The following is a 12,215-nucleotide window of genomic DNA, read 5'->3' on the forward strand; positions in this document are numbered from 1 at the left end:
GCTCAAACAGTCTGCATGCAGCAGTGGAGCAGAACAGCAAATCTGAGCACAAAAAGCACACAAACTAAATTTATTCATTTCAGGTGACATCTGGGATCATTTGTCCATCAGCGCAGGGCAGGAACATTGTCACATTATTTGGCTTCTTTTCAAGAAAGCAGTTCAATGTGAAACTCTGCAGGAAAATATTGCTACATCACTGTCAGTAAGTTAAATACTTCATCTAGATATTTGCTGTCCTAGATGCCTTTCTCCAACCTTTTCTGAACTGTCTTTTCTGCTGCTTTTAAGAAGAAATGTAATGTAGAGGAGGCCATTCACATTCCTTATTCCATCTGCTTATTTATACATCAGAAAGCAACATCTACAGTGCAATCTGAAAAGTACTTCCTCCTGATGTACGATGATTTATGGAACCAAATCATGTCCTTACACTGGCAACACTACTAAAAAGTAATCAACAATTTTACCTGAGTAAAAATTGTATGTACTTTTTTCCTGTGATCATCAGATTGTAAAATTAGGACAGTATGTAAAATTAGAACAATGTACTAGATATTTTGATTTCAAGATAAAGCAATACGAATCTCCCCTTTGACATTTATGCTTACCCAAACATAAAAAAGATTAGCTCATTATAAGCACAAGCAAACTCTGGCAACAAAAAGAAATCTTTATCAAAAATCACCTTAGTGATCTCAACACAGTGTTGGATAGCTTGCACAGTCATTTTTTCAATCTCACTGGCATTAGGTTGCAGGGTTACCTCAGGAACAGATATAACAGCTTCTATTTGTAACAGTGGCACATTTGCAAGAACGGTTGCATTAAAAGCCTGTAAATTCCTGAGAAAGGAAAAAAATAGTGTCAAACATAGAAATAATCAGGTGCTGCCCCCAGGGAAATACCCAAGACAGGCTGCAATTTTCAGGTGTGAGCTTAGATCTGTAACCTGATTTCAGCTGGAAACACTGATGTGCCTGGGAACAAAACTGTCCTGCTAAACTGATTTAATGCAAAAGCTTGACTTGCTAAAAGAAGCTGTTGGAATGAATGAATGGAGATATTTTGGTGCAAAAGGATCCTGAGACTATGGTCAACTCCACTCCAAGAGCCCAGACAAGAAAGCACAGCAAAATCAGCTGAGCATGGATCAAATTACAAAACATGGAGCATGGGGAGATGAGATGGATGGGAAGCTTAAACAGGTATTACAGCAGAGCTGCAAAGCTCAATTGCAATACCTTGCTTGTAGCAGAAGCCTTCTTACTATCTTGCTACAGGATTGGCCTCAGCCAGTGCAGAACAAGTAAAACCTTTGTTCTTGGACTCGTGTGCCCTGCAGTACAGGGAGGCACCTGACACCAAGTTCTCAAAATCATGTTCTTTAGGAAAACAAAACTTTGATTTTAGAGATAAACCAGGGAAGTACAACTATACACATTGCAGAAAATGTGCCTTATTTCTCTCTTCTGCCAACAATATGCCAATACACATTTTCTCAGAATTTGGGTTTCCTCTGTACCTTGTTATCAGTTCTCCACTCTTCACAGGAAAAAAAAAATCAGTAGAAATACAGTTTGTGGCAGATTTGTAAGTCACCGATGGGTTCCAACAGAACGTCAGTACACATACTCATCAACAGATCCAGGAGAACTTGAAGATGACTGGAAAACCATTAAAGCAAATAATTGACTTACTTCACAATTAACTGTGTCAACACCTGATAAATCCTATGTTCCCAGTATGCATAATAGGAAGCTAATTTTGGAGATTTGCCACTGTTTGTATTGGCAACTCGTCCTTCTACTTCTATTAGCAGTTGCGGAATTGCAGAATACTTTCTAACCATGTGTTCCACATCTTTTACTTGTTCACGTTTAACATAGTCAAAAAATTCTTTTGCTCCTGCAACAGATACAAAAAAATAGCATTATTAACTGCAAAAGATCTAGCAGTTTTATACACTGCAATATTTACCTGGACTTTATTTGCGAACATGAAATTGATCTCATATAATGATAAAAATATCTTCACTTATTAATGAATTAATATTTCAGCCCTCTGAAATATGGATTTTATGTGGATTCAATTATTTAATAGCGACCTTTTTACAACTATGAAGTGTTGAAAGAAATTTGATCCATCAGCCACTCGAGCGACAGAGAGATCTGGCAGACAACCAGCTCACTGCCATTTCCATCTGAGGAAACCAGTTCCATCCTCTGTTATGCCCTGAATTACTACTATAACCAGTTTTGGTAACAATTAAAAGGGTTCATCTTAGCAACTAAAACACCAAAGTGGGAGATAAAGAAAAATAAAACACCATAGAGCTTGGAAATGAAAATATAAAGACTTACCAGGAAGTTTGCCACCATTTTTTGAACATGGAAACTTAAAGAGATTTGTTGATTCTATGGACCGAAGTTTGCTGCTTATGTCTTTAGAAATATTATGAATCTGAAGGACGAGTAACTCAAACTTCCCAATGGTTTGTGTACACTGGACAATAAATTCACCAATACCTTGAAATAAATCACAATCATTTGGGTTTTTTCTCTTTTAACAAGTATTTCACCAATGCATCAAAATTGCCACAACCAGGTGTGTTTTATCTCTAAGAATGAGCCACGGTTCTGCAGAATCATACAGGAGATGTTTTCTCAGCTAATCCTTCATCTTGCTCCCTTACAGCTCTTAGCTAAAGGTTTCTAACCACCTCCAGTGTTTTAAATATAATAAAAACACAAGAAATACCCTCCTGGATCAGAGTTTGTCTAACCTGCCCCTGTGGCAATAGGATGTATCACATGTTCTGCAATCATAAAAAACAGACTGCAGAACTGAGGAGACTTTTTAAACTAAAAATAAATGTCTAGGGCCATTTAAAAATAGTATCTCCATTACCTACAGACTTCCATGTGAGTCTTTTGTGTCCTGCTTTCAATATTGTCCAGAGTTCTTGGACATAGTCATCAAGAAGTTTGGTTTCTGCTTCATTCATCATATCCATTAATTTGTGATAGCGATCCAGCATGGCTTTCAGTTTACTTGTGTACCTAAGGAATGTAAGAAACACAAAACAACAAAACACAAAAATTACTATTTTCTTGAAAAACAGCCCTGAACTCCACCAAAAAGCAGAGAACTTACATCATTCTATTCAAATTTCCATATAAAGCAAAATTTGCAGAACTAACCAGTGAATATGTATTGATTAAAATTCATTTCCCACTGAAAACAGAAGAAAAGTTTCATATGGCTCCAACAGTAGTTGGACAAACCTCTCCTACGCCAGCTCAGAAAGCCCCAGTTTGAAGCACATAAGTGAACTGAACAGGTGAACTTTAAAATTCAGTTAGGGACTTACTGGCACATCTGTGTGCTAAATGTCTGTGATAATTTGGACACAACTGACTTATTCAAGGCTGTACAGGAAGAAAGCAATAGTGAGTTTAAATGAGCTGAAATCTAAATGGCAGTAACAATTCATTGCAAATTATTTTCCTTGTTTTCTCTCAGATTTGGATGAGTTGTTAATTTGTATAACAGTCCTGCAGCATAAAGGATGAAAAGAGTGCCAGAGAAAAGCTTATCAGTGCAACTTGACCATTAGTAATTGTACCCTTTAAAAAAAAAGTCACTAAGGACTCTCGTATTTCCAAAATTTGATGACTCAGGCCTCTTTCGAGTTTGGAGTGAAATCACTTGCCATAAGCCTGTATGTGAGCAGATACTCTGTTTCAGCCTTACCAAAGGTATTTGTCTTCCTGTAATGCCACATATCTTGCCATTTCTGGGACTGGAAGCCCAAGTTGTTCCATGTACTTTGTTTCAATGATAGTCTCTTGGATTTCAGGAGAAAAATTCAGAGTGAAGCAGATGCTCTTCTTAGTGGTGACAGGCTCCTCTGCTGGAGACCTCTACAACACAACAAAGAGCAGCAGAAAGGAGAGGAGCACCAAACTGTTACACTACAAGGTAAAGGTGAGCTTTTGGAGACATTTGATATGGCAGCAGATAAACAGGATTCTGTAAGATCTCTGCTGGAAACCTGCCTCTATCTAACTTCAGTCCCACGTATTGTAGCAATGTCCCAAAAGTGTTGTACCAAAACCTAAAAATTAACAGGAACTACAGCTCAGAACAACACACATAGAAACAACATTCAACGATTTGCCAAGTGATTCAGGAACTATGTCTTATAAAGGACCACAAACAATTCTGAGCTCAGACCTCTTTCTAGATCTGTGTTTAAAATATTACTCTCAGAAGATTCTCGCTGACCATCATGTAGGTTTCAGTTCTCCCCCTCAGAGAAGCCTGGTACACCATCTTCTCACCTGCTCAGAAGTCTCTGGATTAACACGTGTTGCAGCCCCATCAGTGACAACAGTCAGTAGAGTATCTTTCAGTAACAATGGAAGCATCTGCTCTGTCCTCTCTCTCCACTTACGGTATTTTTGATCTTCATACTCTTTCATTTTCTTGGCCACTTGGAGATATTTGTGTTTCACCTAGAAAGGACAAGTCTGTAGAACTCATTTTAAAGACCATGAGAAATGTTCAACTAACCTGTCCTAATACGGTGTCTCAACGTGGTTTCTGTTTTTTATTGGATAAGAGAACAAGTAATGAAAACCTTTGTCATTAATGCAGGCACTGGAGAATTTGGGCTCTTGGATTATGTAATTGATTTCATCACTGTCTCCCTGGGAAACAGTAGGAAGGTTCCAATCCAGTTTTCACATCTAACATGGCTTGCTGTGCACAAAGACTTGGGACATCCCCTCACTTTAGAGCACTTTCACATCGTTAGAAGTGCGTAACAAAAGTATTTCTTCCTTCATCAAGTACCAAAAGAACCAACATACTTCCTTTCCACGTTCAGTAGCAAGCAACTCCTCTACTTCTTGGAATCGAACAATGGTGTGCTGGATCCGACGGAAAAGGGATCGGGACCAGGCTATTGCCCCAGCCACTGGAGGATGGTTCTTGTACAGAGGTGGATCCTTGAGGTTCTGAACAAAGATTTGCTTAACAATTTCAACCTAGAAGAGAATAAAATATTACTAAGAATCATTTTCCCACTGCTTGTCCATGATCACTGTCTGAGACATAGCACAAGCTCTGAAGCTAATTCCAGTGGCAGTATAAAAATAATTCTTTTGTCTACCTTTCTCTATCTTACGGAGTTGCCATTATGGCAGCATTTTCTGTAAGATTACATTTTATTGATAAGTTCAATGTTCTTTGAAATATCAAGAAAAAAGCTGACATGAAAAGCTTTCCGACATACAGGCTTCTTCTATATGTCAGAATTATTTCTGCCTTCCAAAGTTGATCTCTGACACATTTTGGTCATACCATGAACTTGTCCACTACAAGAAAGCTGTAGGATATAAAAGATCCATTTTCTCAGGAAGGTCTCCTGTTGAGCTGCTGGTTACAAGGTGCAGGAATAGCCACAAGCCTTGCTGCATTCAGAGCACCTTCCACTTCCCACACAGCGTCCCACATATACAGATGTGCACAACCATTTCAGCAAATTAACCAGACTATTTCTCCAATTGGCTCCAAAAAGAAGAGAGCAATTATCATGTTTATTTATACAAGTTTTAAGTCTTTTAGATAGTAAATGACACCACACAGGTATTTAGACATATACAGATTTATGATTTTCATCAGGTAAAAAACTTCATGTACTAAATAAAAAAATCCCTAAACTGAATTACCTCTTTACAATATTTTTCCAAAACATCACTGAACTTCTTCATGAGCTGCTTACGAATTGTTTCACGAATCTGGATTTGTTTGTACTTTAACAGCATGTCAAAAGCAGTTTCTGCTGATCGAAGGGTCTTAAAAGATTCATCAATAAATCTTTTCATCTTTTCTTCAATATCCTAAACAAAGGAAGAAAGCAAAGAAACCCTGTCACTTAGAAAGTCATCCTGCAATACCAAGAAAGAGTGGCAGAATGAAAATACTTTTTAATAATAGTAGTCGAGCTTATTTTTACCATTTTTTGGGAAACACAGTATATGGTACTTACTGTAAGGTCTTCTCTAAATTCTTCCATAACTAATTCCCAGTCATGTGCACTTTCCATGTCAAAAGGGTCAAATGTCAGGTCTTCCATAGGACTAATTATTATATTTACTTCTCTCCATAGTTTATCAACACCCTTTGGATTTTCTGTCACAGTTGTCAGTTCAGGAATAAATATATTGTAAAGCTCTTCAGTGACCTATTAATTCAGAAGATCATATCATAAAGCTTTCTTTTTAGTATTTTTTCTGCCACTTAATACATTATTGTTAAATTTTTCCTTTAAAAAATATCAACCACTCAGAGAATGATCAGTTTGTGCTGTGATTTAAATTTCAAATATTTTAATACAAGACACTGAAAAAAAACACAGCAATCTACAGGCCCAGCACTTCAGTTTTTTAACAGATAATACTCAAGTTATTAGTCCTTTTCACTCCACTTTTCACACAGTTTGCACATACAGTTTATTGATGGACCATATTGCTAATTACCCTGGCTTAAATTAGCCTAAGCACAGCATCTCTCCATTCATATGTTATTCCGCAATTAATACACAGATTCACAAATGGCCAAATTTTATATTTTAGTATACATAAATGGTATTTTATCTAACTCATCTCATTAAGCTGGCAACTCATGAAAATCACAAATGTGTGAAACAGTTGCTGCAAGTCTCTGTGTTCATACCATGAACATAGTAGCACCTTTCCCCAACCAGTACCTGCAGAAGAGTTATTCCATCTCCAGCATTAAACAGAGGTTTGCTGGAATCAGAGGCACCACTCAGGTCTTAAGCACAAAACTAAAAGCTGTTAATAAGTCAACATCTACAACACAAAAGACTCTCCTCTACAGAAGAAGACAGTGATTACACAATCTCTTTATTTATTGTCTATATTAGTACCTGAAAAACATCATGCAGCTCTTGACATATTGAAGCCATATAATCAGTTTTCTCAAATAAACGTTTCACGTCAAATTTCCAGTATCTCTCACTTCCCGATTCTTCAACTTGGATACAAGTAGTAAAATAACATTTCTTCCATTGTTCAAGAGTGGTTTTGGCTTCTGTTACTTTAATTTTTGCAGCAGCTATATCTTCTCTATTAATCAAATCAACACAATTAAGATATTATAGATAGAAATACTATAGATAAAAAAATTGTATCTCAACTGGAATAATATACCCTGGTTAAGCAGCTTTTAATTATCCAAGATCTAAGGAAAAATTATAAGTTATTTTCAATATGATTTTGAGAGGAGATATTATTTCATGACTGATTTTGATTATATTTATGCCACTTTTTTACCACTGTATTTCTATTTGTTTTATTGTTTTATATCCTTTCAAGACAAGAGGAAAAGCACCTATTTCTTCAGGGCTGATTTAGTAATTTATGAAAATTACAAAATAAATTGACTTTTAATTGACCTTCTAATACAACTTCAGACGGTTGAAAAATGCTGACACCTATTTGGTGGCAGTATTACCTACTGCACTTCGTGTAAGACAAGCAAAGCTTTTAATAAATACAGCCCAGTTAAAGAGGAATCCAGCACTTACCTAAACAGCATTTGCAGATCCACAGCTTTGTGCACCCTCGTGGAAATCTCCCATGAAATCCGTTCCAGGAGGGGCACCATGCGCTCATCCTTGTTGTAGTGCCGAGACATGATCCACACCATTCTCAGGGCATTCAGCAGGGAAGGGATTGTATTCGAGATAACATCAGCCAGAGTGCCAGTTGATAAATTCTATGAAATGCATATTGTGGATGTCATGAAAACAATACAAATTCACATTCGATAAACTAATATTTATTCTGCAGATTCCCCAGGTTAAGAAAGTCTGTGAGATTATTAAATAAATAACCTGGACAAGGAGACATCCTGGTGCCTAAATAACACATGTGGTTAACGATGTGCAAATCTGCATCTTTTGCTCCAAATGATTTTAGGTCCTGATTTTAAATTTTGGCTCAACTCTTAGTTCGGATGATCTTTAATACAATTTAAACTTTGAAACATCAGTTGTAATTTGTGGTTGAAACTACCCAAAAAAATGGAGTAGAGAAATGTTTGTTTTCCCCAGATCAGCTATGCCATCAAATTCTCCCAAGGTCGGACTACAAACCAAGTCGTCACAGCTCTGGGCTTTCAAACATTAGAACCACTGTATTCAAACAAAATAAGCAACTCTTCTTTAAAATTAAATATAATTTGTTAATCTAGAGTGTATCTTTATTGCTGACAAAAAGAGAAAAAATAAACAAGAGGTGATTACATCAACAGAGAAACCAAACACAAGTAACTAGAGTTCAAACTTCCACAAAATTTTCTCAAGGACAGGTACCTTCAAATGGCGTTCAAGAGTTGAAAGAAACTTAACATTATCTTGAGCTTCCATGTGATGTTTTTTGAGGTCACTCAAGACTATCTGTAAATCTCCAGTAAACTCAGATTCAGCTTCCTGTAATATTTCCAAGACTTTCTGCACCTCTGGAAGCTTTATCTGTTCAGTAAGAGCACTTAAAGTAGCATGCTTTTCACGCCAGAGGTCAATCTCTGCAAGTGGACTGTTACCCTACAGGGAATGTGGAATCAAATAAAAAAATCTAAATTACCAGTAGGAAAGAGTGAAAATTTATAGCCAGGATTATATTTATTCCTTCTTTTCAATACACTTTATGCTGAGAGAAACTTGACATGGTTCAACTGTGCAAAAAGCCAGACAAAAGAAGATCCTTGAAATAAAGAGTTTTGCACTCACTGAAGGGAGCTGCTCATGGGGAGTATATCCCTGAGTTTATGGCTCTTGCACAGGTGGCTTTAGTATGTTCAATGGTATTAGTTATATATGTGTTTGAAAAACCAAAACCTGAAAATAAGAATTTTTTCTTTTGTTTGAGATCACCTTTGCAAAAAAGCAAAAACATACCTGTCTATTTAAAAAAAAAAATTAATCACTGCAGCTTTTAGTACTTCATGGCTCTTTAGAAGAGTGCAGATAACAAAAGTCCCTTAGTTTTCCACAGTTATCCTGTGTAGGTAAGATCTGCAGCTAATTACTTCATATTTTGTTTATATTCTACTTCCCAGAGACACACAGGTCCTCACTACTTTTTTTCTACTTTTCAAGAACTAGTAAATGGCTTTCCAACAACCAAATATGAAGAGGAATTAAAAATTAACACAGTTCTTGTGGGAAATTAAGCAAAGTCTCCAGGAATAAAAGCATATCGCTGTTATAAGCAACATTACCTGGGGAACCTTTTTCAGTTGTTCCTGCAGAACTCTGGATATTAACTTCTGCCAGCTCACTGCACAGCTTTTCAGAGACTGAACCACTTCTGGAACTGTGGCAAGAACAGTCATTTCTCCATCTAGATTTATAGTTGGCATCTCCAGTTTAAGATCTCCTATTGGAAGAAAATGCAAGGAAATGAACTCTCTTGTTCTGGCAACATTGGTAATGTGGCACCACTGGAATGGCTTTTGCCTTCCCTCTTGTTGGCTGCCTGAGGACAGGTAACAGCACCTGCTCTGCCTTTCTGAAAATAGAGCAAAATAGATTCAGTTTTTTGACAGTTAACACAGTGCAATCAAATATAGATTCCTAGAATACAGGAAAACTCTCAGCTTTCAAGCCTTAACCCACTCCCTAACTATTAAAAATTAGGAACAGGGTTTTACTGAAGATTATTAATCTGCCTATTGTAGGACACTACGCTCTCCTTCATGGCATGACAGCAGTCCCTGGTAGGGAAGAGACATTAAACAATAGGTGAAAGTCTGGTTTGACCTACACATTCCATACCCCGCTATGGGCTGTGTCCCCTGAAGTGGTATGTCTACCCCCTCTCCTACTCTTACTCCAAACTGTTTGAAAGACTTACCACTGATTTCATCCATTTCTCCATGCTGCCTGCTATGCTTCAGGGTGGGAAAAGCACTACTGGTATGAGCAAAGAGCAGCTTTAATCAAATCTAGAGTTTCCCCAGAAACTGTATTTGTTATTCTTCATAAAGCCACTCTCAGGTGAACCTCGTTCTACTGCCATGTGCACTAATCACCAGTGCTGGCAGAGGTAAAACATTCACTTCACCTGGTATAACCAGCTGAGTTTCAATCCTCATTAGAGCACTAGAGTCTTCCACAGACTGTCCTTCCTTTTCTTCAGATTCAGTCTTAGACAAATTCCTTTCTTCAGAATCTGTGTTTTCACTGTCTGAATCAGAGGAAGTTTTCTCAGTCTGTTGCTGACCATAGGAAAGAGCTGGTGAAAACTCCTAGGATTCAAACAGGTGCCATAGATTAGATGGCTCATATTAAAAAAAAGTCAGCTTACTAGCAATTCACTTAACCATTAGATATTGTTCTCAAATTTAATTTAAGTGTGTCTCCTTCCATTTCACCTCCTTAGCATCATTCCCTCTGCCTCAGGTTCTGCAGGGGAATAGCTCCAGCATGTCTTTATAAAAGTCTGTGAGCACAGAAGTAAAGGTGTCTGGCGTCACAGTCTTAAATGATTCTCACAGAGAGAAAAAAAAAGGGGAAACAAAATATCAAATAAGGATTAACAAAAACTTCATTCATATGAAGGTCACTTACTAAATATTAATATTTCTTATGCTTAGCCCATATAATACTAAATGGGCAAATCATTCCTAGAAACACTCAAGACTCCATATATAAAAGCTGTCACTCATTTACCTGTGAGATGGCATTCTTTAGCATCAAGAGAGTATCATCAGTCAGCATACCAGACTTTATCACTTGAGGAAGAATCTCATGAGCTTCAGTCAGGTCATTAGGTACAGCAACTCTTTCTAAACAGTATACAAATAGTATAAATCTAATTAATTGATACAGGAAGTATAAATCATGAAGTCCTTTTCATAATAAGTTAAAACTCCAATAAAACACTACTAGGTTTGGTGCAAGTCATGCTCAAAACTAGTGCTGGTTTTAATAGTGCAGATGCTTTTTTCAAAAAGGTCAGAAAAATACTTCCATGTCATCATCTGGTTCTAAGTCTTTACAACCCAGCCTGATAGTTAGAAAATGGTTTTCTGTTCAAAAGAACATTGGCCTTGATGTGAAGTCTTATTCTACAGACAGATGAGGAAAATCTTGCACAGAAATGCTGTCAAGTGACAAAACATCCCTGATCCCTGGCTTTGAGTGTTTTCCTACCCAGTTAAGTAAGCTGGATGTGCACTATCCCGAATCCCAGTCTCTATCATATCTTCACAATGAGAAGTGCTGTTTAATGCAAAACTGAAAGCGCTGAGGCTGCAGTTCTTCAGGGCACATACCTTTGGTGTCTCTCAGAAAATACACAGTAAAATTTGACACAAATTCTTCAGGAATTTCATTAAAAGCCACAAAGAAACGCTCATTCGTGCCACCTGCATCTGCACAAATGCAAAATGGGAGGAAAGCCTGATGTAACACTGCAGAGGGATGATGCAAATCCCACCAAGGCACAAACAGAGGGGACAAAATTCTAGAAAAGGGTGGGATAGAAGGGGTTCAGGAGGACACATACCAAGGGATGGAGAGGCAGGAAAAGGGGTAAAGACACAGCGGTCATGGGGCTACGAGTCAGCAGACGGGACAAAGAGGGGTTTGAGGGAGGGGGAAACAGGGAGTTGGGACCAGGCGGTGCCCAGGGAGAGCTCAGCGGGTCACGGCAGCGGCACCCTCTCCCTCCTACTCCTCACCGTCCCGGCCGGGCCGCTCGGCCCGCAGCAGCAGCAGCGCCGAGCCCGCCCCGCTCGTATCCTCGCTGCCCTCAGCGCCAAGGCCGAAGAAGCGCAGCACCAGCCGCGCTTCCTCGCCGCGGCTCAGCAGCTCCTCGAAAGACGCCGGGTCGCTCAGACCCAGCAGGGCGAGCGCTCGGTCCCGCAGCCACTGCACCCGCACGTCGTCCAGGCTCATGGCGGCAACCGGCCCGACGCCTCCCGGTGGCCACGGCAACGGTGCGGGGAGGAGCGACGGCTGCTGCCCGCCTTGCGCCCGCTTCGGGAAGCTCCGCGCCCGCCTCAGGAGGCGCCTCGAGCTGCCGTGTTCCCGTACAGAGCCCGCCCCTCGCGGCCGCTCCTTCCTCTCGGCACCGGCCGCCCGTGCCCCTCAACACCGGCCGGCTGTCACG

At 39.0% G+C, this 12,215-nt stretch overlaps 1 protein-coding gene across 1 annotated transcript in view; it reads right to left on the reverse strand.

Annotated features, from left to right (window-relative positions):
• DNAH10 (dynein axonemal heavy chain 10) overlaps window positions 1–12,001 on the reverse strand; it is a gene marked incomplete at both ends in the record, with an annotated part of 51,066 nt that extends 39,065 nt beyond the window's left edge. Inside the window, 13 exons of the mRNA XM_082293407.1 lie at window positions 689–845; window positions 1,701–1,908; window positions 2,364–2,528; window positions 2,911–3,062; window positions 3,757–3,926; window positions 4,347–4,520; window positions 4,878–5,054; window positions 5,739–5,909; window positions 6,962–7,160; window positions 7,622–7,812; window positions 8,411–8,641; window positions 9,319–9,476; window positions 11,785–12,001. Coding sequence (XP_082149533.1) covers window positions 689–845; window positions 1,701–1,908; window positions 2,364–2,528; window positions 2,911–3,062; window positions 3,757–3,926; window positions 4,347–4,520; window positions 4,878–5,054; window positions 5,739–5,909; window positions 6,962–7,160; window positions 7,622–7,812; window positions 8,411–8,641; window positions 9,319–9,476; window positions 11,785–12,001 — 2,370 coding nt within the window. The remainder of the gene's footprint in view (window positions 1–688; window positions 846–1,700; window positions 1,909–2,363; window positions 2,529–2,910; window positions 3,063–3,756; window positions 3,927–4,346; window positions 4,521–4,877; window positions 5,055–5,738; window positions 5,910–6,961; window positions 7,161–7,621; window positions 7,813–8,410; window positions 8,642–9,318; window positions 9,477–11,784) is intronic.
• Between the last annotated feature and the right edge of the window lie 214 nt (window positions 12,002–12,215).

This window comes from Coloeus monedula (genome assembly GCF_965178545.1).
Source record: "Coloeus monedula genome assembly, chromosome: 18".
Taxonomy (NCBI): Eukaryota; Metazoa; Chordata; class Aves; order Passeriformes; family Corvidae; genus Coloeus; species Coloeus monedula.